Source organism: Doryrhamphus excisus, linkage group LG18 (assembly GCF_037039965.1).
Source record: "Doryrhamphus excisus strain RoL-2023G ecotype Guam linkage group LG18, RoL_Dexc_Guam_v1.1, whole genome shotgun sequence".
Classification (NCBI taxonomy): domain Eukaryota; kingdom Metazoa; phylum Chordata; class Actinopteri; order Syngnathiformes; family Syngnathidae; genus Doryrhamphus; species Doryrhamphus excisus.
In genome coordinates this window covers 1,523,544-1,545,091 of record NC_136374.1, presented here as the reverse complement: position 1 = coordinate 1,545,091, position 21,548 = coordinate 1,523,544, and the positions used below count along the sequence as shown (strand labels likewise).

The following is a 21,548-nucleotide window of genomic DNA, read 5'->3' as shown; positions in this document are numbered from 1 at the left end:
TTAAACAGACGCCACGAGTGTGCAAGATTTATGCGAGCGCTGCTCCATTGTCAGAAGAAAAAGTTGTCAAATAGGCTCTTTTCTGTCCACAATGGATTCAATGTGGGCCGCACTTGGCGGAAAAGATTTCTCCCTATCATTAGATCACATGTCAAATACGGCCAAAAAGTATCTTGGCTGTTTGCAATGGTATAGTGTGTCCTTACATGCCAACTATGCATGTTCAAGTTCTTTTCAGATGCTTTCTGAGCCAAAGGTTGCCAAGTGGGGGGGCACAGCAGGGATCAAAAAGCAGCATGATGGAAATCATATATGGAATTATTGATATTTGATATTTGAAACCGTGCTGTTACTTAATGAACAAGAAGGACAGCAAAAAAGGCTATATTGGAAAAATGTACTGTAGAATTTTTCAATAAAACAAATATGACACTGTGGTCACAGACCACTACAGTAACGCGATGGCTTACTATCCAAAAACTCCTGAGGACTTTCAGTCGGTTATGGCAAACCGGCCGACACCTCAGAAAGGGGAAGCAGTGGGGATGCCGACAGACCTGGACTGAGGATATAGTCTCAATCCCATTGACATATGTTCATTCCAAAGAGGAAGCACAATCTGAGGATACGAACTTGGGCAGTTCCATCACTGTGGCCGAGGTATCTGGGGTAGTCAAAACACTCCCCAGTGGCAAAGCTCCGGGGGTGGACAACTTTGGCCCTGAATTCCTCAAGGCTCTGGATGTTGAGGGACTGTCTTGGCTGACACGTCTCTTCTAGTCGGGAACAGTACCTCTGAGTTAACAGACCGGGGTGGGTTCCCACTATAGAGGGATCACACTCCTGGAGAGAAGGGTATGACCGTTGGGCCGACAGTCCAACCTGGGCTACAGGAAATGCAATGTGGGCACTGTACCAGCTCTACAACACCCTTGGTTACCCAAGGTTACTGGAGGGTACATGGGAGTTTGCCCAACCGGAGCAGGAGTCTGGTTCGCATTGCCAGCAGTAAGTCCAGCCTGTTTCCGGTGTCACCCATTCTGTTCATCATTTTCATGGACAGAATTTCTTGGCACAGTCACGGTGTCAAGGGACTCCAGTTTTAGTGCTTAGGACCTTGTCTCTGCTCTTTGTGGACGATGTGGTCCTGATGGCCTCTTTGGTCTGTGACCTTCGGCGTATACTGGGACGGCTTGCAACCGAGTGTGAAGCTTTTGGGATGAGACTCAGCATCTCCGAATTGGAGGCCATGGTTCTCAGTCGGAAAAGGGTGCATTGCACCCTCTGAGTTGGGAATGAGGTCCTGCCCCATGTGGAGGAGATCAAATATCGGTATCGGATCGGTACAGTATCTGGAGTAATGGGGTGGCTGTACCGGATCGTCGTGGTGACTTGCCCATCTATATTCCCACCCTCACCATGATGGTGACCGAAAGAAGGAGATTGCAGATACAAGTCGTCTAAATGAGTTCCTTCCACAGGGTAGCTGGACTCACCCTAAGAGAGAGGGTGAAGTGCTCAGTCATATGGGAGGGGCTTAGAGTAGCGACGCTGCTCCGTCACATCCAGAGGAGCCAGTTGAGGGGGCTCGGGCATCTGGTCTGGATGTCCGGTTTTCATTTGGACACTCCTGACGGGCTTTGATAACGTACAGTCCATGTAATATGTCACTAGAATGACAAACAGAAGTTGTTTTTTCAGGCTTCTGGTTAGACAAAATGTGCATGACAAACATTTTTTTAAGCGTTGGTGTAGACAAGGCTTAAGTTGCAATGAGACTTGGCTTTAAATAAAAGAACACAATCTTGCTTCCTGCAGACACAGACTTTTTGGTGCGCTAACACAAAAAGTGCACTCGTCCCCAGTGCACTCGTGTTAGCGCTGTCAAATTAACAGCACTTTATCACCTGTTTAGTAAACAGCAAAGCTCTCTGCAGAGTGCCTGTGCGTGATAATGAGAAGGTGAAACAGATCCGAGTCTCAGTGGGACAAAAACAGGTGGATGGTAGTAAAGGAAAACAAAGTGGGAAAATGGCACCTGAAGAGGCAATATATGGAGGAGACGGAGCGATAAATCAGACCAGCACACTGTGGTGAGCCGGCTGAAATTGACCACACGCCACACGTATGAACACTTCATGGACCAGGAACAACACGGTACGGCTTCTTTGGCCACATTTTGGATTTGGAGTCACTAGCTACGGCTTGTGTTGACAGGATAGAAAATGGAGGTATGGATGCACTTTGTAAAATCTGGGTTGATTTTCACATAAAATATGAGAAAGGCGTGTTGTGGAAAATGTCAAATGTTATGTTTTAGTATTTCAACAAATACGGTATTTCCATCACAGGCTTGTATCTGCTATCTCATTCTCCTTTGTGACACACAAGCGGTCACAATTAGGGGTGTGTATTGGCAAGAATCTGGTGATATGATACGTATCACGATACTAGGCTCACGATATGATATATCACGATACTGTTAACTAGGCAATATTTTTTTTGTTTTTCTTATAGTTAAATATTATTTACTGGAAAACTGAATGACACCAGCAATATGCACTTACTAAACACATTTTTATTCCATTAGAACAATATGTTATGCTGTATCACAAACTTTCCTCTGTAAAAACTTAAAGTGTAGCATTTGGATAAATAAAGCTTTAACATCCTTTAACGTCAGCTTTAAATTTACAAAAAAAAATCCCATAAAAAACAAATAAATTCAATGATGTCTCAAGATCCTGCTCAAATGTTCCCATTCTATTAGCTGACAAAATAGTGATATCAATTTGAAAAACAAAATACCTGCAATATCACAGTACTACTTTTGTAGTGTACAAAAGGACCTTGGCATTGCTTGCTAGCAGCAGGTCCTCATGGTGTCTCGCTAAGTGGACAAAGAAAGAAGAAAAACACAACCAGGAACTGCTAACGTGCTATCTTATTTATGTCTAATATATCTCATTTTCTATGATTGTATCTACAATATTTGGCAATACAAATGTAACTGTGACTGTAGGGGTGTTAGTTCATGTGTTGAGGGCTCTAATAAGGTTTTTTGTTAAAGCATCGTTTCGGTGCCCAGCCCTAAGACAAGCTCCGTATTTTAAATGAGTCCTTAAGTGGAGCGACGGGGTTTTCACAGACAGCTCACTCTGAAACAGTCGCTATCATTTTGACACTTGGGCGTTTTTTTATCGATACAATAAAGCATTGTATCTTATGCCACCGGAAAGGAGAGGGAAGATAAGGCTAGAAAATGAATTTGTGTTGTCAGCTGAGACCTCTGTCTGTCATAACGCAGCAGCGGTCAGGTCGCCCGCAGTGATGCGCTCACCTCCTGCCCAGCCGTGTCCTCCCTCTCCAGGAGATAAATGGCAATAATTGAGCACTAATTGCCTCGCTGAGCGAAACAGCTTCATCATTTTAACCTGGCCATGCTTTTTTTTTCTAGCACCTCATCACTGCCGATCACTCTTTTGCACTTTTCAGTTTGGACTTTTCTTCTTGAAAAAAAAAAAAAAAAAAAAGGATTAGACCAAGTGTACTTGTTGATTTGTCCTAATCAAATATTATGACCTGACTACCACCGCATCGCTACTATCAGGAGAACCAGAGTATAGAGGGGAGGGAGACCAGCAAGGTGCACTGTATTCAGGCACACGCTCTGAGCAGCCGGTGTGACGCCATGGAGGTCTCTGGCAAACCTTTTCCACTTTTCAAACATCGCGCTGGCGTTTTGGCGTTTTGGCACAACATTCTTAAAGTCGGCTCAGGGGAAGTTACAGTACGGGTAATTTTGCCTCAGTGGAGTATTTTTTTCAAATGTTTTTTTTAATGCTTTTTTAAATCTTATTTATGAATGTGAGTGTGAATGGTTGTTTGTCTATATGTGCCTTGTGATTGGCTGGCCACCAGTCCAGGGTGGACCGCTCCTGTCACCCGAAGACAGCTGGGATAGGCTCCAGCATATAGAAAATTGATGGATGGATTCATCTTTATGATGTCCGGTAATTATCTTGCACCCCTTAGCAACTCCTGACATTTATCCCTGTGGTTTTCTTGCACACTGGAAGGGACGTTGCAAGAGAGGAAGAGAGACTTATTGGTAGGAGGAGCCACTACACTACCCAATTATCAGTGTTTGTTCGTTTCATAGGAGCGGATTTTTTGTCATGTTCAGGGATGCCATCTTGCCTTCCCAAACATGCATCTTTGTACTGCAACAACAATGACTCTGGAGTTCATTTACATTTCTCACCCTATTTATCAAATTGCTGGTGTTCTTTCTTTGGCCCCATGGCGGGTTACAGTATTTAGCAGGTACACTCAATTGAAAATGCCTGGACGGTGAGTCAGCACCGCGTAGGGTTGCTTTGTGTGGGCATTTGATCCCACAGGGGTCACCAACCCGTGGATCGCAATTGGCAGTCGATCTTTTTGCTGTTGATCCCTCAATGCACTTTTGTATTTGGTCCCTTCACCCTGGTGATGATAATATCCACACATGGCCGTGTGGTAGATATGTGATTTTTACACTTCCTCTGGCCGTGGCCGTTTGGTGGCTTGTTGTCACACAGATAGCGTAGTGTGCTATGGCAGCGGGGGCAGCGGCGGCCTCGCATGAAGACTTTTCTATTTATTCCCAAGAACACGTCCTCTTCCACGCGTGCACACATGAAGTGGTGGAATCATGGTAGGTATCATAGACTCATAGAGCACATAAGGAGTGTAGGCGTTCTCATAGAAATATAATGAAGGCTTCCTCCTCATCATCCCTTATTGTCTAAGTAGGCGTGTGCCATCATGGACGCTGATTGGTCGTGGAACGCCGCTGTTCGGTTTGCCTGTTAAAAGCCCGACTTGCCTTCCTAACGTCAGCGTCTTTGCCAATTTATCTTGATTTCAGCGCCAATTTTCAAAATGTGTGATTGCATCGCACATTTGATTGGCGAGGGAGTGTTTTTCCAGCGAAGGTCGCATAGTGAAAAATGAACTTTTTGCCACGTTGATATTTTGTAAAGCAACACAGGCTAACAACTTCCATCCACTCGCTGTGTCGCTTATCCTCACAAGGGTGGGGGTGCCGGAGCCTGTCCCAGCTGTCTTGGGGCGAGAGGCTGGTGGCCAGCCAATCACAGGGCACATATAGACAAACAACCATTCACACTCATATTCATATCTATGGACAATTTGGAGTGGCTAATTAACCTAGCATGTTTTGGAATGGGGGGGCGAGCGGAGCAGATGAGTTTTTTTCCAAATATTTCCCTTTTTTGTAGGTAATCTTCTTAAATGTTCTTCTCATAATATTATAATATTCATACTTTATTCCCACAGTATTACAGTATTATTTTACTAGGGATGTCCGATATTGGCTTTTTTGTTGAAAACTGACAAAAATTACAACTTTATTTGTTTTATTGTTTGTTTTTTTATATTTTAACTTTCTTTGAAAAATAGTGGGGCGGCACGGCGGTCTAGTGGTTAGCGCACAGACCAGGGTTCAATTCCCACCCTCGGCCATCTCTGTGTGGAGTTTACATGTTCTCCCTGTGCATGCGTGGGTTTTCTCCGGGTACTCCGGTTTCCTCCCACATTCCAAAAACATGCTAGGTTTTTGCTAGGACTCCAAATTGTCCATAGGTATGAATGTGAGTGTGAATGGTTGTTTGTCTATATGTGCCCTGTGATTGGCTGGCCACCAGTCTCCCTGGAAAAAGCGGTAGAAAATGAATGAATGAATGAAAAATTGTGTTTTTTTTTTTTTTTACTATTTCCTCATAATTTTTGTAATCTGATTAGATTACAACTTTTTTTCATTATATTTTCACTTTATTGTTGTCAAATTACTGCAGATTTTTCTATTAGTAGTTGTCTTGTGAATGACATTTTTAGAATGTGCCTGAGCCGCACTTTGGACTCCCCGTGATTAGTGCTTATTGATTAATGCTTATTGATGGGTGTCACGTGTGCCATTTCAGGCTGGTGGGACGTCGTTGGCGTATAGATATATACATATATACGTACATATATACGTACACGGTGCAGTGGAATGCCGCTAATGAATCAAGTCCATTGAACAGGCTGTCAAGCCGTAATGATGCCTCGCACCCTGTGGACGAGCTGTCATGAGACCAAGGTCTTTTCTTTAAACAGCGTGGGCTTTGTGGATTAATGGCTGTGATAATTAAGGCGCCTTTTTATGGCTTCTGCATTGATGTTCAGGCAGCAGCCTGTCACAGTGACAGCATGTAATGGGGGCCGAACTGGCCTCAATGCAGCGAGTTAAGGTTGCTGGCCTAATTGACACATAAGCTCTTTGCCTGGTGTATTTTAGACCGGCAAAGAAAAACCCTGCTGCTGTCGTGCTGTGCCACGGCGTGGCAGCTTTAGTCCGTGAAACCTTCACCACGGCCGCAATGCTTTACAGATACAGGAAAGGTGAAGCCCATTCTCTTTATTTGATTTGATTTATTTGACCTTTATTACTTCATTTATGTAGATGGAAAATGGACCTAAAATGGAGCCCTGCGGCACCCCTTTAGTGATAGTGAGAGGGTCATTTATATCTGGATCGGTCAACAAGTACTGGGATGAGCAAACCGTCCAAGTAGAAGGCCGCACACTGAAAAATCAAACCATGTGAGGTCCACTATGACATTTTATGAAACCAACTAATACTGTAGATACTGTATACGGTCGTCCCTCGTTTATAGCGGTTCACTGACTCCAGACCAACTGTACTGTGGAGGCCAGTGACAGCCACCCTGTGTTTCCCAGTCTACCCAGATGCTGGCTTTCTCTTCTTCTTGGTCAGCCTGTATTTCCTTCCCACTCCCAGAAGTGAATTCAATATTAATAAATGTATTCATACATAAAGCATAGAAAACCTCTTTAGGACTTTCTTGATACTTTTTTCCTTGGTTGAATATGACTTTATTCTCATAAATTACATTTCTTTTAATTTCTTTAATATTCCAAACAAATTTATTTAGTGTAAGTCATGGAGCAAAAGCTCTTGTCTGTGTAGCATTATAGAGTGTGCATACGTGAGTGTAAGCGGCTTGGTAATGGTCTTTTCCCACCACAGTCAGTGGCTCTGCATGACTTTTTTCAATACAAATGGCCCAAAAATGAGCATAATAGGTCCCCTGTAATAATAAACTTACTATGAGTGCCCCATTTGGTTTCACTATCCACGAAATGAGCAGCAAATTAAGTTTTTGATTGGACCTATTAACCGATTAACTGTTAGAAATAATCATTTATCATCAGCCTTTTATTCTTAAAAGTGGGGGGCCACGGTGGCCTGGAGAAACAGGTGTAAAGACTGTGGGGTGCAAGGTGCCCCCCAGTGGGACTTTTCCAAAGGGAGATGGATGGAGGTGGTGAGCAGGGAGCAAACATTCCCCTCCAGCGACCACATGACTCAGCAGCCGCCCCCCATCAATCATGCCCTCGATGCACCTTTTTATCTGGCCCCTCCAGTTACCCCCCCCCCACCACCACCACCACCACCACCCTTTCTCACATGTGGATGAAACTCAGCACTTTCTTAAGCACACTGTATGCGGTGCACCTCGGACAGCGATCCATCTTGTGCATCCGCAGCCAGCCATGTGCAGGGAGCCGTGTGGGCGCCTGTGGGCGGGCGGTGTGGGCGGGCGCCAGCAAGAGATACATGGTGTGCTCTTCTGTGCGTGTGTGTGTGTTTGGCTCGCTTTGCACCCGCTTGAGGACTTGAAAACATGACGCTGAGAGCTCGTTCGCATCCAGTCACTGCTGTTTGGAAAATAAGAATAAAAACCATGTTGAGACCACCAAAACCGCTCCACGTCGCTCAGGTACGTTTTCCTGGCCACATCGTCGCACGTTGGCGCAGACGCTTGTTGCTAGGCAGGATTCATAGCCCTCGATCCTACATGCCCCATCGACCAATGAGGAAGTTGACCAAAGCCAATGCTCATATTTCTTTTGTGTCTTGACATTTAACATTCTAAAAATGTCATTTATAGAAGCATAAAGTCTAAATATTAAGAGAAACAAGTTGGAATCTAACAAAGGAAAATATGAATATTGTGAGGAAAAATAAGTCATTTTAGTAGCATAATACAGTAAAGTCTCGTTATATCGATATTCTCGGGAGTCGGAAAAAATACCGATATAACCGGACTATCCATATATCCGATCCTGCGCCGAACTGCATTAAAAGTGGGCAATAATGCACTCGACATTGTTCTATAGTATAGAACAATGCCAAACACATGCCTGCAACAGAAGAACCAACTGCGTTCGTGGTTTCTCTCGTGTGTATAGATTCTATACAGGCATGTGTTTGGCCAGCTATGTGGGGCGGGTTGAGCATGACCTGTGAACCAGGAAGTGCGGGAATCGGTGTGTGTGCTGCGCTCTGGTGGTGGAAGTGTGAAAAATAAAGTTGAGTGGAAGCAGCCTTTGACCGTGTTCTTTTTTGGTATTGAAATCCTTAAGCAAAGATTGATTTAAGCTGCTTTTGTATCGATATAAGCAGACCAAATTGGCTGGTGGGAGATGAAAAGGGCATCGTAGTAACCGGATTATCATAATAACCGGGTATCGTACTAACGGAACTAATTATATCATAAAAGACTAGAAATTTGCCGGGAAATGAAAATAGTATCGTAATAAGTAGTAATTCATTATAACCGATATCGATATAACGAGACTTTACTGTATTGAAATTAGGGCTGTCACAAATAACGCTTAACAGCGGTAACTAATTTATTTTGTTCATTATGTAATTTTTTTTACACATGGGCATTGGGCAAGCTACCACTATCTGTTATGATGACAAATTATCAGTTATTTTGCAAGAATAAATTCCAAATATTACAATAAAAACACATAATATTGTGATGAAAAAGAATGTCATTTGAACATTTAAATATTATCATGGCAATATTATCATGTCATGGCTGAGATCAAGTAAGTTTTTCTCTCATTTTGTGTGGAAGTGGTAAATTTTTAGTTTATTGATCCTTCTTCTCCACTCCATTTCAAACATTTGAGTCTAGAATAAGTAAACTGGAGAGGCTAAGGAGAAATGTAAGTAAGCTGTAACTGTACCGTGCTAGATGACAGTGGAGGATGAGGTCCTGCCCCGAGTGGAGGGGGTTAAGTACCTCAGAGTCTTATTCGCCAGTAGGGAAGGATGGAATGGAACATAGACAGGCGGTCGGAGGGACTACTATGACTACCTCGGACGAGGTGTCTGGGCTGCCGCCGTGAGCCACCCTCGGATAAGCGGAAGAAGATGGATGCATGGACGACATGACAGCGGTGCTCACACCAGCTGTGAGGTGGACTCGGCCATTTTGCCAAGCATGGCTCATCCTCAGTGGATATTACACCCAAGTCGCTCTACAAGCTGTACCCTGCCACCTTTCCTTTCTGTCGTCTTGTGCCTTGAGAAGAAGACAATGCGAGATTTCGTGAGCTGTACGACAAACAGGAAGTGTTGAAGTTGAGTAGTCGGTGTGGTTGTCCCGTGCACGTGGTTCCGCCGAGGACCCGCCAGGGATGCTGCTGCCCACCTGCCGGCCGCTCGCTGTTAGCGCTGCAGGAAGAATGGAGTGAGATAATGAAGGCCTTGATCGATTGTCTCACTGCGGACGTCGGGAATCCCTGATACGGCCGTGCGTCAGCATGCCGCATGCATGCACCATCATCCTGCTGGCTTCTTTCTTCCCTTTGTCATCGCCTCCCGTTCCTCTCCTCCCCAAATGTCAACTAGCGGCGTCTGCACAGAATCAGAGCTTTCAACCTCAGGCCTCCCCATTTGTGGTGACATTTCACAGTTTAACAATGAAAAATCCATAACAGAAGGAAGAGATGACAAGTTGGTCTGGCCTCAGTAAAGCGTATTACACCGCAACAATGGCTTCCATCTTTGGGAGTGCGTCGTCGGGTTGGCGCGCTGGCAGTGTGACAATTATTCCCATCACTGGGTGGAACCGGGATTTCAAATTGGATTCCGAATGAAACAGGGGTGCTGAATATTTATAAACATCAACTTCAGCCATGGAGACGTGGAGCAAAACTACCAGCTCCTAATATCATAGAGGGCCCGCAAAGCCTTCCCTGCTGGCCTAAACACTCTCGGAAGCACTGACCTACATTTGCAGCTTACATTTGGGGGGTGGCACCTGCAAAAAATACCATTGAACCAGAAAACCTTTTTTAAATACTACAATAGCAAACATGGAAAATAAAAATGGAATAAAGTCAAAATATGAAGAGAAAAAAGTCTAACAAGAGTTGAGATTTTTTTTTTTTTTAGAAAAGAAAACAAGAAAAGATGGAACAATTTTAACAGCAAAAATGTAAAAATCTGCAGTAATTTCACAAGAAAAAAGATATTAAGAAAAAAAATAATTTAATTCCACCAATTGGTGTAATAAATGAAAACCGTTTTGGAAAGTCAGCTGGAATAGGTGCAGATTCTGGAAGATCTAGAAAGCTTTGTGTGCTAGTTATTATTTGTAGCTGCTCTATAGGAGTCCACTGCTCAATACAAAGGGCCTAAAATGAGTATATTAGGTCCACTTTAAGAGAGAAAAGTTGTATTCTACCAGGAAAAAATTTTTTTTTTACAAGAATAAATAAAAATTATGCGGGAAAATAATGTCATTTCAGTTGCATAGAGTTGAAATATTAAAGAAACATTTTCTAAAGCTGTGATATGATGAAAAAAAACGTTTTAAAAAATGTTTGGAAAATGAATTTGTGGTTATAATATTACAAGGCTGATGAACTATCATTATTTTTATATATTTTATATATTATATATATATATTATTTATTTATTTTTGCACATTGTTTTTGACATGTATCAGCGTTATTTCCTGTGGGGAGACATTGCCTGGGTTTGTGTACGTTTCGGTTCTGGTTGTACCATAGGGCAACGGTGTGGACTCGAGTCATGTGACTTGGACTCGGGTCGTGATAATAAAAACAAACATAACAACTATACAACAAATATGAAAATGCATTCAAGGACTCAAGCCTGTGACTTTGGACCTGACTCAACCTGGCTTGTTTTGACTTGAGACTTGACTCGGACTTGGAAGTCTTTGCTGGAGACCTGCTCCCACATCAGCCTCTGGGAAGAAGTGACTAACAATCAAAGACTTCATTAAAAATGCCAGCTAATATGATGGGTGTAGCTTATTGCACACCCTCCCCTTAAAAACAACCCGCAAAGACAATTTCCTGTTTGAGATGATTGGCAAAGGGTGAAGTTAGGAGTCAAGTATTGATAGCAGTCTGATAGCAACCAAGCGTCGGCCCCACTCTGTGTTCATTGCTTTGATAAATCTTCATTTGGGCCTTTCATTGCTGCTGCTCGCCACTCCTCATTTGAATAATGAGTTCCTCGCCAAGCCTCCAATGTAAACACAGAGATCGAGCTAGCGTGCAGGGTGGGGGGGCGGTGGGGGTCCCCCCGGGACCAAGTCGGAGAGCCACTTTGATGTAATCCTCTCTTGAGCTGACATAACTTCCAGCGCGTTCGCTTACATCATCGCACAGCTTCACGCAAAAAAAGAACAACATGGCTGCTCGGTTGTTGCGATGCTCCCATTCGCTGACCGCCTGCTTACCCCAAAACTGCTCTTTTAATCAATTATAAAAAAAAATAAAACTGCAATAAATTCTATAATTTGTGGACTATTTCAAGTCTTTGGAGTTGCTATGATTATTTATTTCTAACAAAATTGCCTTTTTCATTAGTTACTTGCAAGAGAAGCAATCATCTTAATGAAGTAGTTAATTAGCTTTGCCTTATTAGGTCAAGTTCTATGATTTAGTGGACTGTTTTGAGTCTTATTTGGGGTTGCTCTGATCATCCATCCATCCATCCATCCATCCATCCATCCAAAAGGGGTGATGGTGCATATTAAATGATACATTCCATTCTGCTGTATTACTGCAATTTTTCCAACTTTATGGACTATTTCAAGTCTTATTTGGAGTAACTCTGATTATTTAATTTCCACCAAATTGCAGTTGTCATTTATTAGGGGCAGTCACACTAAGTGAATTGCTCATTGTATACTGCTGCATTACTCATTTTTATGACTGTTTGGAATATTTTCAGTCATTCTGATTTTGTATCATGCACAAGGTTTTTGCCGTCGTTAATCACATGGAAGGGGACGATTGTGTTAATTAAATGACATAATATTTTCTGCTGTATTACTGACGTTTTTCTGACTTGGAGGAATATTTCTATTATTTATATATAAGGGGGTGATCACATTAATTCTATCACTTGTTCTATTCTGCTGTATTAGTGCAATTTTTATAAATGGGTGGACTATTTCTAGTCTTGTTTGGAGTCATTGCTATTATTTATTTTGCACCAAATTGCTACTCTCGCTTGTAAGAGGGGCGATTGCATTAAGGAAGAATATTTGTGGAATATTTCCAGGCTTACTTGGAGTCGTCGTTGGTGTTCTCGTTAATTACTTGCAAGAACGGCGATCGTGTTACTTGAACGACACATTCTATTGTGCTGCATTACTGCAATTTCTATCATTTGGTGAGCATATTTCAAGTCTTATTTGGAGTCACTGTCATTATTTAGTACCGGGTGGCCTCTGTCGTTAATTACTGGTGGGGGCGGCGATCACAATAATGAAATGACGAGCTATTTAAACTCAACATACAACCTGGCATCATGGCCTGAGCCAACCTTTTGATGGTTTTATCAATTTCCTTTTTTGACATGGTCTGTTGTTTACAAAGTGCTCCTGAAAAAAGGGACACAAGCACATAATAATAATAATAATAATTATTATTATTATTATTATTAGATTATTATCAGATTATTATAATTATTATTAGAACTATTATGATTATTATAATTATTATTAGAACTATTATGATTATTATAATTATTATATTAATGCTAATTACTATATTAATTATATATAATATTATTGTTATTTGCATATTTTACATAATAATAATATAATAATTATTATTTTAATTTTATTGTAATTATTATAATATTTTATTATTTTTAAAATATTTAAATATAAATATAAAATAATAAATAATAGCAGATTGCATGACAATTTTACAGATACAATAATACCAGGTGGACTGTTACGTGTAAAATACATAGTCTGCCCCCCCCCCCCCCCCCCCCCCCGTAAATTTTGTCATATCAATGCGGCCCGCGAGTCAAAAAGTATGCCCACCCCTGTTCTATACTATAGAACAATGTCGAGTGCATTATTGCCCACTTTTAATGCAGTTTGGCGCAGGATCGGATATATGGATAGTCCGGTTATATCGATATTTTTTCCGACTCCCGAGAATATCGATATAACGAGACTTTACTGTATATTGAACCGTGACACTAAAATTGCACAAAAATGTCAAAATTTCAAAAAATTTCAATTTTTTGAAACAATAATGAAACGACGTGTATGACTGCAATTTTAATGACATGGTGGAATATTTCCAGCTTTACTGAGTCGTTGTGATGATATATTTGGGATGAATAGCAATAGATATATGAGTAATAAATGTCGGCACACAACCGTGTTTGTTTATTGAAGAAACAGGTTGGGTCCCGCTGATGAAGTTGTTGTCATTTATTGATTGGTCCTTTGTGGTGGCGTTGCGGTGTATTTCTACGAGTAAGCGCTGTTTTGAAACAAGCAAAGAGATGAATGACACGACCGAGTAAAACAACACGTGAACATCTGCCAGTCTGCTGTCCGTACCAAAAACACAGACACATCTTTTACTTGTTTGGACGCAATTATGTCTCTGGCAAGAAAGGAGAGAAGCACCTGTGACGTGATTGTGTGTGTTCATCCTGCAAGGCTGGGTCGCATCAGGACAGCAGGAGGTACAAAACCCAAGAGGACGGCAAACAATCTGCCTGAGCGTATGATGGCTGATCATTCTAAGAGGCCTCGACAGCCATTAACAGCCCGACACCTACTCCACAACGACCCCGGCAGAAGGCTCCAGGAAGATGTGCAGAAGATGCAGTCGGCGTTAATGGATCTAACATGGCAACGCTTCTGGGAGTTCAGACTCGTCCTTTTAGCCCACATGTGTTCTTCCAATGAAGGACTTTGTCAAATGACATCGGGCCTGGACTCACACCAGGATGTTTTTCCTGTCCTCCGTGTTCCTCTCAGTTTCTTTTCATCTCATCACATGACACCTCATCAAGTGTCCATTATCACCAAACCACGTCCCGGTGTCATTGTTGCACTTAGTCAGAGAACGGCATCAATTACCGCTCGGCCTGCTCATTTCAACAGCGCCATTAACCCTTGCAAGTTCTGGCAAATGAGAAACCGATGATGTCCTCATGCTCCATCATCTTCCTCCGGAAAAATCGGGCTTGTTTTCACCTTGAGGGGAATCAACGCTGCCATCTTCTGGCGCTGGGAATGACTTGGAAGTCCTGATGACGCTTAGCAACAGGTCAGGGTGGGCAATACTGGAAATTGTGGTATCGATCCAACACCAAGCAAATACAGTAAGAGTATTGGCAATTCGAATACGATGTTTTTACATGATTTAGTGATTGAAATTTTTTGGCAAAGTTGTGGACTCGAGTCATGTGACTTGGACTCAGACAATAATGAACAATAACGGACAGCAGACTGGCAGATGTTCACGTGTTGTTTTACTCGGTCGTGTCATTCATCTCTTTGCTTGTTTCAAAACAGCGCTTACTCGTAGAAATACACCGCAACGCCACCACAAAGGACCAATCAATAAATGACAACAACTTCATCAGCGGGACCCAACCTGTTTCTTCAATGAACAAACACGGTTGTGTGCCGACATTTATTACTCATATATCTATTGCTATTCATCCCAAATATATCATCACAACGACTCAGTAAAGCTGGAAATATTCCACCATGTCATTAAAATTGCAGTCATACACGTCATTTCATTATTGTTTCAAAAATTGAATTTTTTTGAAATTTTGACATTTTTGTGCAATTTTAGTGTCACGGTTCAATATACAGTAAAGTCTTGTTATATCAATATTCTCGGGAGTTGGAAAAAATATCGATATAACCGGACTATCCATATATCCGATCCTGTGCCGAACTGCATTAAAAGTGGGCAATAATGCACTCGACATTGTTCTATAGTATAGAACAGGGGTGGGCAAACTTTTTGACTCGCGGGCCGCATTGATATGACAAAATTTACGGGGGGGGGGGAGAGAGACTATATATTTTACACGTAACAGTCCACCTGGTATTATTGTATCTGTAAAATTGTCATGCAATCTGCTATTATTATTTATTATTTTATATTTATATTTAAATATTTTAAAAATAATAAAATATTATAATAATTACAATAAAATTAAAATAATAATTATTATATTATTATTATATAAAATATGCAAAGATAACAATAATATTATATATAATTAATATAATAATTAGCATTAATATAATAATTATAATAATCATAGTAGTTCTAATAATAATTATAATAATATAATAATCTAATAATAATAATAATTATTATTATTATGTGCTTGTGTCCCTTTTTTCAGGAGCACTTTGTAAACAACAGACCATGTCAAAAAAGGAAATTGATAAAACCATCACGTGAACGTGAATAACCTGAATGTCCTCGGCCAACAATATATTTGTTAATATCGATGAAACCGGATGAACAGATGCATGGCTGTGCACGGTGCCGCCAACACCAGAAGCCATCACGGCCATCCCAGCGGGGGGGAAAGTGCCTCCGTCTGCTCTTTCAGCAAACCTTCCCGTGACCTGTGTCACAGCGAATTAGCAACACCCGCAACGGTTTTACGCTGCGCTGAAAAGGAGAGCGCAGGTACCCGCGAAATGACGACGGGGACTGTGTTTGGGCGCCCCCCCCCCCCCCCCCCCACGCCCAAGCTTGTCAGATCGATGATGCCTTAAATCGATGTTCCAGCAACACCGCAAAGCCCGTGGAGGCCATTAGCGGATTAAGATAGACCACAGTTCCACTCGGAGTCCCTTTCCGCTCGGAGTCCCTCCCACTTGACAAATGAGGCCGGGGAAGTGTGAGGTAAAACAAAGAGAAAAGGGCACATCAGGAAGTGTGTCAGAGAAAACTTGGACAGCGGGGGCGGGGGTCAACCCTGCTGGCAACGGCGCACCTGTAGCCGTGCGCTTCCTGTGCGTCTTTGCAGCCTCAAAATGTATTTTTCCTCACAGCATGCGGCCAACATAAAACGCCTGATGCTTTATGCAAAATAGTCGTCTCTTCCAGGGAACTGCAGGATGGGATGTGAGGGAACGCAGGAACGGCAACGAGGGGGTGGGGGGTGCGAAGCTGGTCTTTTTCTTCTGATAGGGTTGTTTATGTGCCACTGTCTGTGGATCATTGATCCATTCGTCTTCATTACGTCTCCCTGAGAGAACTATTAAGTGCCGCCACCCTCGCTCGGGTGTTGGCGGTGTTGACATTCGCCGCACGGGCGAGCAGAGATCCTGCCACCTCTCCTAACAAAGGCTTAGAGCTGACAGTTTTATTCTGCTTGCGGTAGACGCTAGACGCTTGAAAGTGACCTTTTTTAGATCTCACAGAAGTAAACACCAACCTCGTTTTTTATGACAGTCCAGGGTCAAATGAAACCTGCATATACCTTGGAGTAGTCAGCGTGCAGCTTGTGGAGCAGTATAGCAGTATTTACTAGCCACTGAAAGTGAGTCAACACACACACATTAGAATTTCATTGTGTTTTGTCTGCTTTCAATCATGGACAAACTGGACAGTCCCAAGTTTCTCAATGCTAGCGTTAGCATCTTAGCATTTTCTACAGCATCGGTAACCCAATGTAGCCACTAATTGTAATCGGAAACGGCTATTCGCAACCCCACCCTTTGTATGTAAGTGTTTTTGGTCCATGACTTCCTCACTGCTTGCTCAGTCCACACCACCAAGTAACCTTGGAAAGGTGTCGGCTAGTCCAGCTGCATAGTGGCCCATGTTCATGAATCAGGAACTCCAACCACTTGCGGCTGATGTTTGCCTCGTTAGATATGGTAAACAAATGTGGCTTTGCTAGCAAGTAAACAGCGGAGCAGAGCTTGGGGAAGGGCGGAGTACTCAGCTGGCTTACAGCCACGCCCAAATAGGGAAGTCCCCTGTGACGTCACAAAGGGGCAGTTTTACCTCGCCTTTTGAAACCGTTTTGTGGCACCCCAAACTTCTTTCAGGGTTCACTTCCAAACGCACAAACCTCATGATGTGAAACTTTGGTATGGTTTAATACCAGAATCCAACATTCTAACTACATTTATAGGTCAGGAAGGTCCTCTTTATAGGTCCCCTTTAAGACCAAAAACAACATGTGTGGCCCAATGTTGCAAGGATCTGTGCACAATTCCTGGAAAGTGAATACATACTAATTCTTGCATGGTCAGCGCTCTCACCGGACAGGTCGCCCATTGAGGATGCCATGGGGACACCAGGGGTCGCCGACCGAGACCGTGGATCGTGTTGATGACCACTGGTGTATACAGTATTTGAAGCCGCACAGTGGACTAGTGGTTAGCTCATTGTATATATAATATAATTTGATATATTTCTGCCCTGGATAAATTAACATGGATGACAAGATGGTTCACTCTGTGCATCTGCCTCAGCACCCGGGCGTGTTGGTTTCATAGCAGAATGAAGGGAGTGAGTGAACCCTCTGGTTAGCGTGCAGACCTCACAGCTAGGAGACCAGGGTTCGATTCCACCCTCGGCCATCTCTGTGTGGAGTTTGCATGTTCTCCCCGTGCATGCGTGGGTTTTCTCCGGGTACTCCGGTTTCCTCCCACATTCCAAAAACATGCTAGGTTAATCGGTGACTCCAAATTGTCCATAGGTATGAATGTGAGTGTGAATGGTTGTTTGTCTATATGTGCCCTGGGATTGGCTGGCCACCAGTCCAGGGTGGGATAGGCTCCAGCGTACCCTTAGTGAGGATAACGCAGCATGTAAAATGGTTCCACCAAATACTGATTGTAAAAGGTTACATAAGCATGACTCAAACATGCGCCCACTCAGCTTTGGCAGAAGGTGACATGTTTAGGTTCAGCAGCCAATCCTTAAGTGTTATCGTTCAACGTATTCAAACATGTGTGTGTTTTTATGCTCGATGATCCAAAGCTAATGCTATAAAATCCGGACTCTCCCGAGACATCCCGCAGCTTTTGTGCATGACTGTGCCCCACGCCTCCAATCAGCGGCGCCACGTCGACTCTCATCTCCTGACTTGCAGTGTTTGTGTCTGAGAAAACGCTTCAATCTTTCTCCCCCACTGTTTTTTTTTCTTCACAGATGACCATTTTGGACGCCATCTTGATCAGTGTCTCGTGAGACCAGGAAGAAAAGCATGTGGCGTGCTAGCCGCTGTTGCTATGTGTGAAGGAGTAGCGTGGCGCCCATGGAGACCGAAGGCTATCGTGACCTCCCGGAGACCAGCGATGGTCAGGGGGTGGGCCTGCTGGACGGACGGGGCGGGGGTGCGGCCGAGGAGGACTGGAGCGCCCCCTACCCTCTGGGCTTCCAGGTCTCTTTGACCACAGTGCTGATCCTGGAGCTGGTGCTGGGCTTCAGCAGCAACCTGACGGTTCTGGTGCTGTACTGCGCTCAGTCCAACCTGGTGGACTCGGTCAGCAACCTGGTCACCGTCAACCTCCATGTCCTGGACATCCTGGTCTGTGTGCTGTGTCTGCCGCTCACGGTGGCCGTCATCCTGGTCCCAGCTAACGGGAGCGGCGTCGGGAGCCTGGCGACATTGTGCTGCTTCCACGAAGCCTGCGTGACCTTCACTAGCGTGGCCACGGCCGTCAACGTCCTGGTCATCAGCCTGGATCGCTACGACATCTCAGTACGTCCGGCCAGCCGCCTCCTAAACCCCCGCCGAGCTGGACTGCTCCTGGCCGCTGTGTGGGCCGTCTCTCTGGCTGTCTTCTTCCTGCCGTTCCTGGAGGGGGACTTCTTCTCTTCGAGGGACGAGGACGGTGAGGACGAGTTGACGGGAATGCCGAACATGGACTCCGAGTCTCCTACTGGACACACGACACTTTTTTCTTCCCCTTCACCTTCTGTTTCACCTTCAACGCACGCCGCCTCACCTTCACACAACCTCTCTCCGCTTTGGCAGAACAGGACGCTGCTGTGCGTCGGAGGGCAAGGGTACTACACGGGGATGGCCATGTACTACCACTTGTTACTACAAGTACCGTGCTTCTTCATCGCCGTGGTCGTCATGCTCTTCACCTACTCCCGCATCCTCCAGGCCCTCAACATCCGCATCGGCTCCCACATGATGAGGGGTTCCCGGACCAAGGACTCCACCTGCAGGATACGCTGCAGGACGAGAAAGACGCAGCTCACCTTGCCGACGGAGGTGGTCTCCTCCAACCAGAACCAGAATCTCTCTCACCCTCCCCTAATTCCCTCCCCCACCCCCACGTCCCCTCCGCCACTCTGCTCCATGCCCCAGGCCATTTCTGACAGCGGTGCCACGGTCACCACCGTCAGCACCGCCGCCACCACGCCCATCGCCACCACCCCCGCCACCCCTGCTTCTCCCACTCTGGCTTCGGGATCCACGCAGACCCGCGCCACCTCCCCGCTGCCGGCTTCCTCCATGGGCGTCCAGGCCTCGGTCTCTGCCATCATCGCCTTGAGACGAGCCGTGCGTCGGCACAGGGACCGTCGGGAGCGCCAACGCCGTGTTCTTAAAATGTCCCTCATAATTATATCCACCTTCCTGGGCTGCTGGGCGCCCTTGTCTGCCGTCAACATTCTCATCCTGTGTCTGGGCCCCAGCGACGGTTTAGTGCGGATCCGCCTTTGCTTCCTGGCCATGGCTTACGGAACCACCATCTTTCACCCTCTGCTCTACGCCTTCACCAGGCAGAAGCTGCGGCGAGCCCTCAAAACACGCGTGAAGAAACGGGTAGTCTCCCTCCTGCAGGTGGACCCGGCTCCCATTGGGGGGACGGTCATTCATAACTCCTGGGTGGAAGGGGGAGGTCAGAGGAAGAGTCGCAAGCCCCGGGTGGAGGCCAGCGACGGCACTGATCGATGCCTCACCGAGGCTGTGAGGGAATGAGGCTGGTCTTCATGGTGCGCGTCTCTGAGGGATGGGGCGCCATCTTCCCTTGATGGATGCTGTGTATATCCTTGCATGTGCGGCAGAGGCAATTAGTTTACAAAGGATGGATCCCGCCGCCTCCGCCGGCAGGCTGATGTGGCGACAACAGCTGAGGTCCAACAAGAGCCATTTTCCTGCAGTCCTTTACGTACGTCACACGTGAAAAACAGCCCACTGTATGATGCCGTGGAGGCCCGGACGACATCGGATTCATACCTTATGGCCCCCGCATCCGTAGATACAACACACACACACACACACACACACACACACACTGGTCAGCGCTTAGTCATTAAAAAGCACACCAATGTTACCTGCACATGTAATCTCAGTGACAACTAATCTTTTCTCCCATTTTTTCATGCCTTTTTAAGTTATTGATGTACAGTATTATGGTGCTGCTGTATGTTTACAAAAAATATGACCGAGAGAAAAATGCGGCCTGCAATTGCAAGCGTTGGGGTTCAAAGTTTACAGTTTGAAATTACCAGCAAACTGGTAAAAAAAAATAATTTTTTAAAGGCACCAATTTGTGAAACCAGGGCAAAATGAAAGGGGGTGATCATCTGCAATCCATATGAGACATGAACACACTCATCATTCTCCATTCCGTGCGTTCTAAAGATATAAAAACAGATAAAAAAGGCATCTAAGAATACCCGTAATGGGAAGACTTCATCAAAGATTATGTAATATCCATTTTTTTACCAGCTGTACTGACGTGGATGGAGTCTTACCTCACTGAGCGCTCGCCATAAAGAGCCCAGTCTGTCCAATCAGGAGCCTTAGAAAGCCCACCATTTTGTTTAATGTGAGCACCGATTTGTCCCACTTTGGTTGGTGGTCCTTGAACGCGCACACTAACTTTCTTCCACGCTGCACTGATAGACTACTAGTTTAGTCACAGACTAGTAGTTTAGTCTTGGTTTTACACAGACTAGTAGTTTAGTCCTGGTTTGACACAGACTAGTAGTTTAGTCTTGGTTTTACACAGACTACTAGTTTAGTCTTGGTTTGACACAGACTAGTAGTTTAGTCTTGGTTTGACACAGACTAGTAGTTTAGTCTTGGTTTTACACAGACTAGTAGTTTAGTCTTGGTTTTACACAGACTACTAGTTTAGTCCTGGTTTGACACAGACTAGTAGTTTAGTCCTGGTTTGACACAGACTAGTAGTTTAGTCTTGGTTTGACACAGACTACTAGTTTAGTCCTGGTTTGACACAGACTAGTAGTTTAGTCTTGGTTTTACACAGACTAGTAGTTTAGTCCTGGTTTGACACAGACTAGTAGTTTAGTCTTGGTTTGACACAGACTAGTAGTTTAGTCTTGGTTTGACACAG

At 44.3% G+C, this 21,548-nt stretch overlaps 1 protein-coding gene across 4 annotated transcripts in view; it reads left to right on the top strand.

The window, feature by feature from the left end:
* Nucleotides 1–21,212, top strand: part of LOC131106382 (G-protein coupled receptor 22) — a 37,517-nt gene extending 16,305 nt beyond the window's left edge. For 3 of the 4 annotated variants that reach the window (XM_078798431.1, XM_058055369.2, XM_058055368.2), the window contains one exon: nucleotides 18,379–21,212. In XM_078798431.1, coding sequence (XP_078654557.1) covers nucleotides 18,485–20,164 — 1,680 coding nt within the window. In that variant the 5' untranslated portion in view covers nucleotides 18,379–18,484 and the 3' untranslated portion in view covers nucleotides 20,165–21,212. Of the gene's footprint in view, nucleotides 1–7,801; nucleotides 7,851–18,378 lie in introns of those variants that run through there. The other variant, XM_058055370.2, reaches the window with a different exon arrangement.
* Nucleotides 21,213–21,548: the final 336 nt, after the last annotated feature.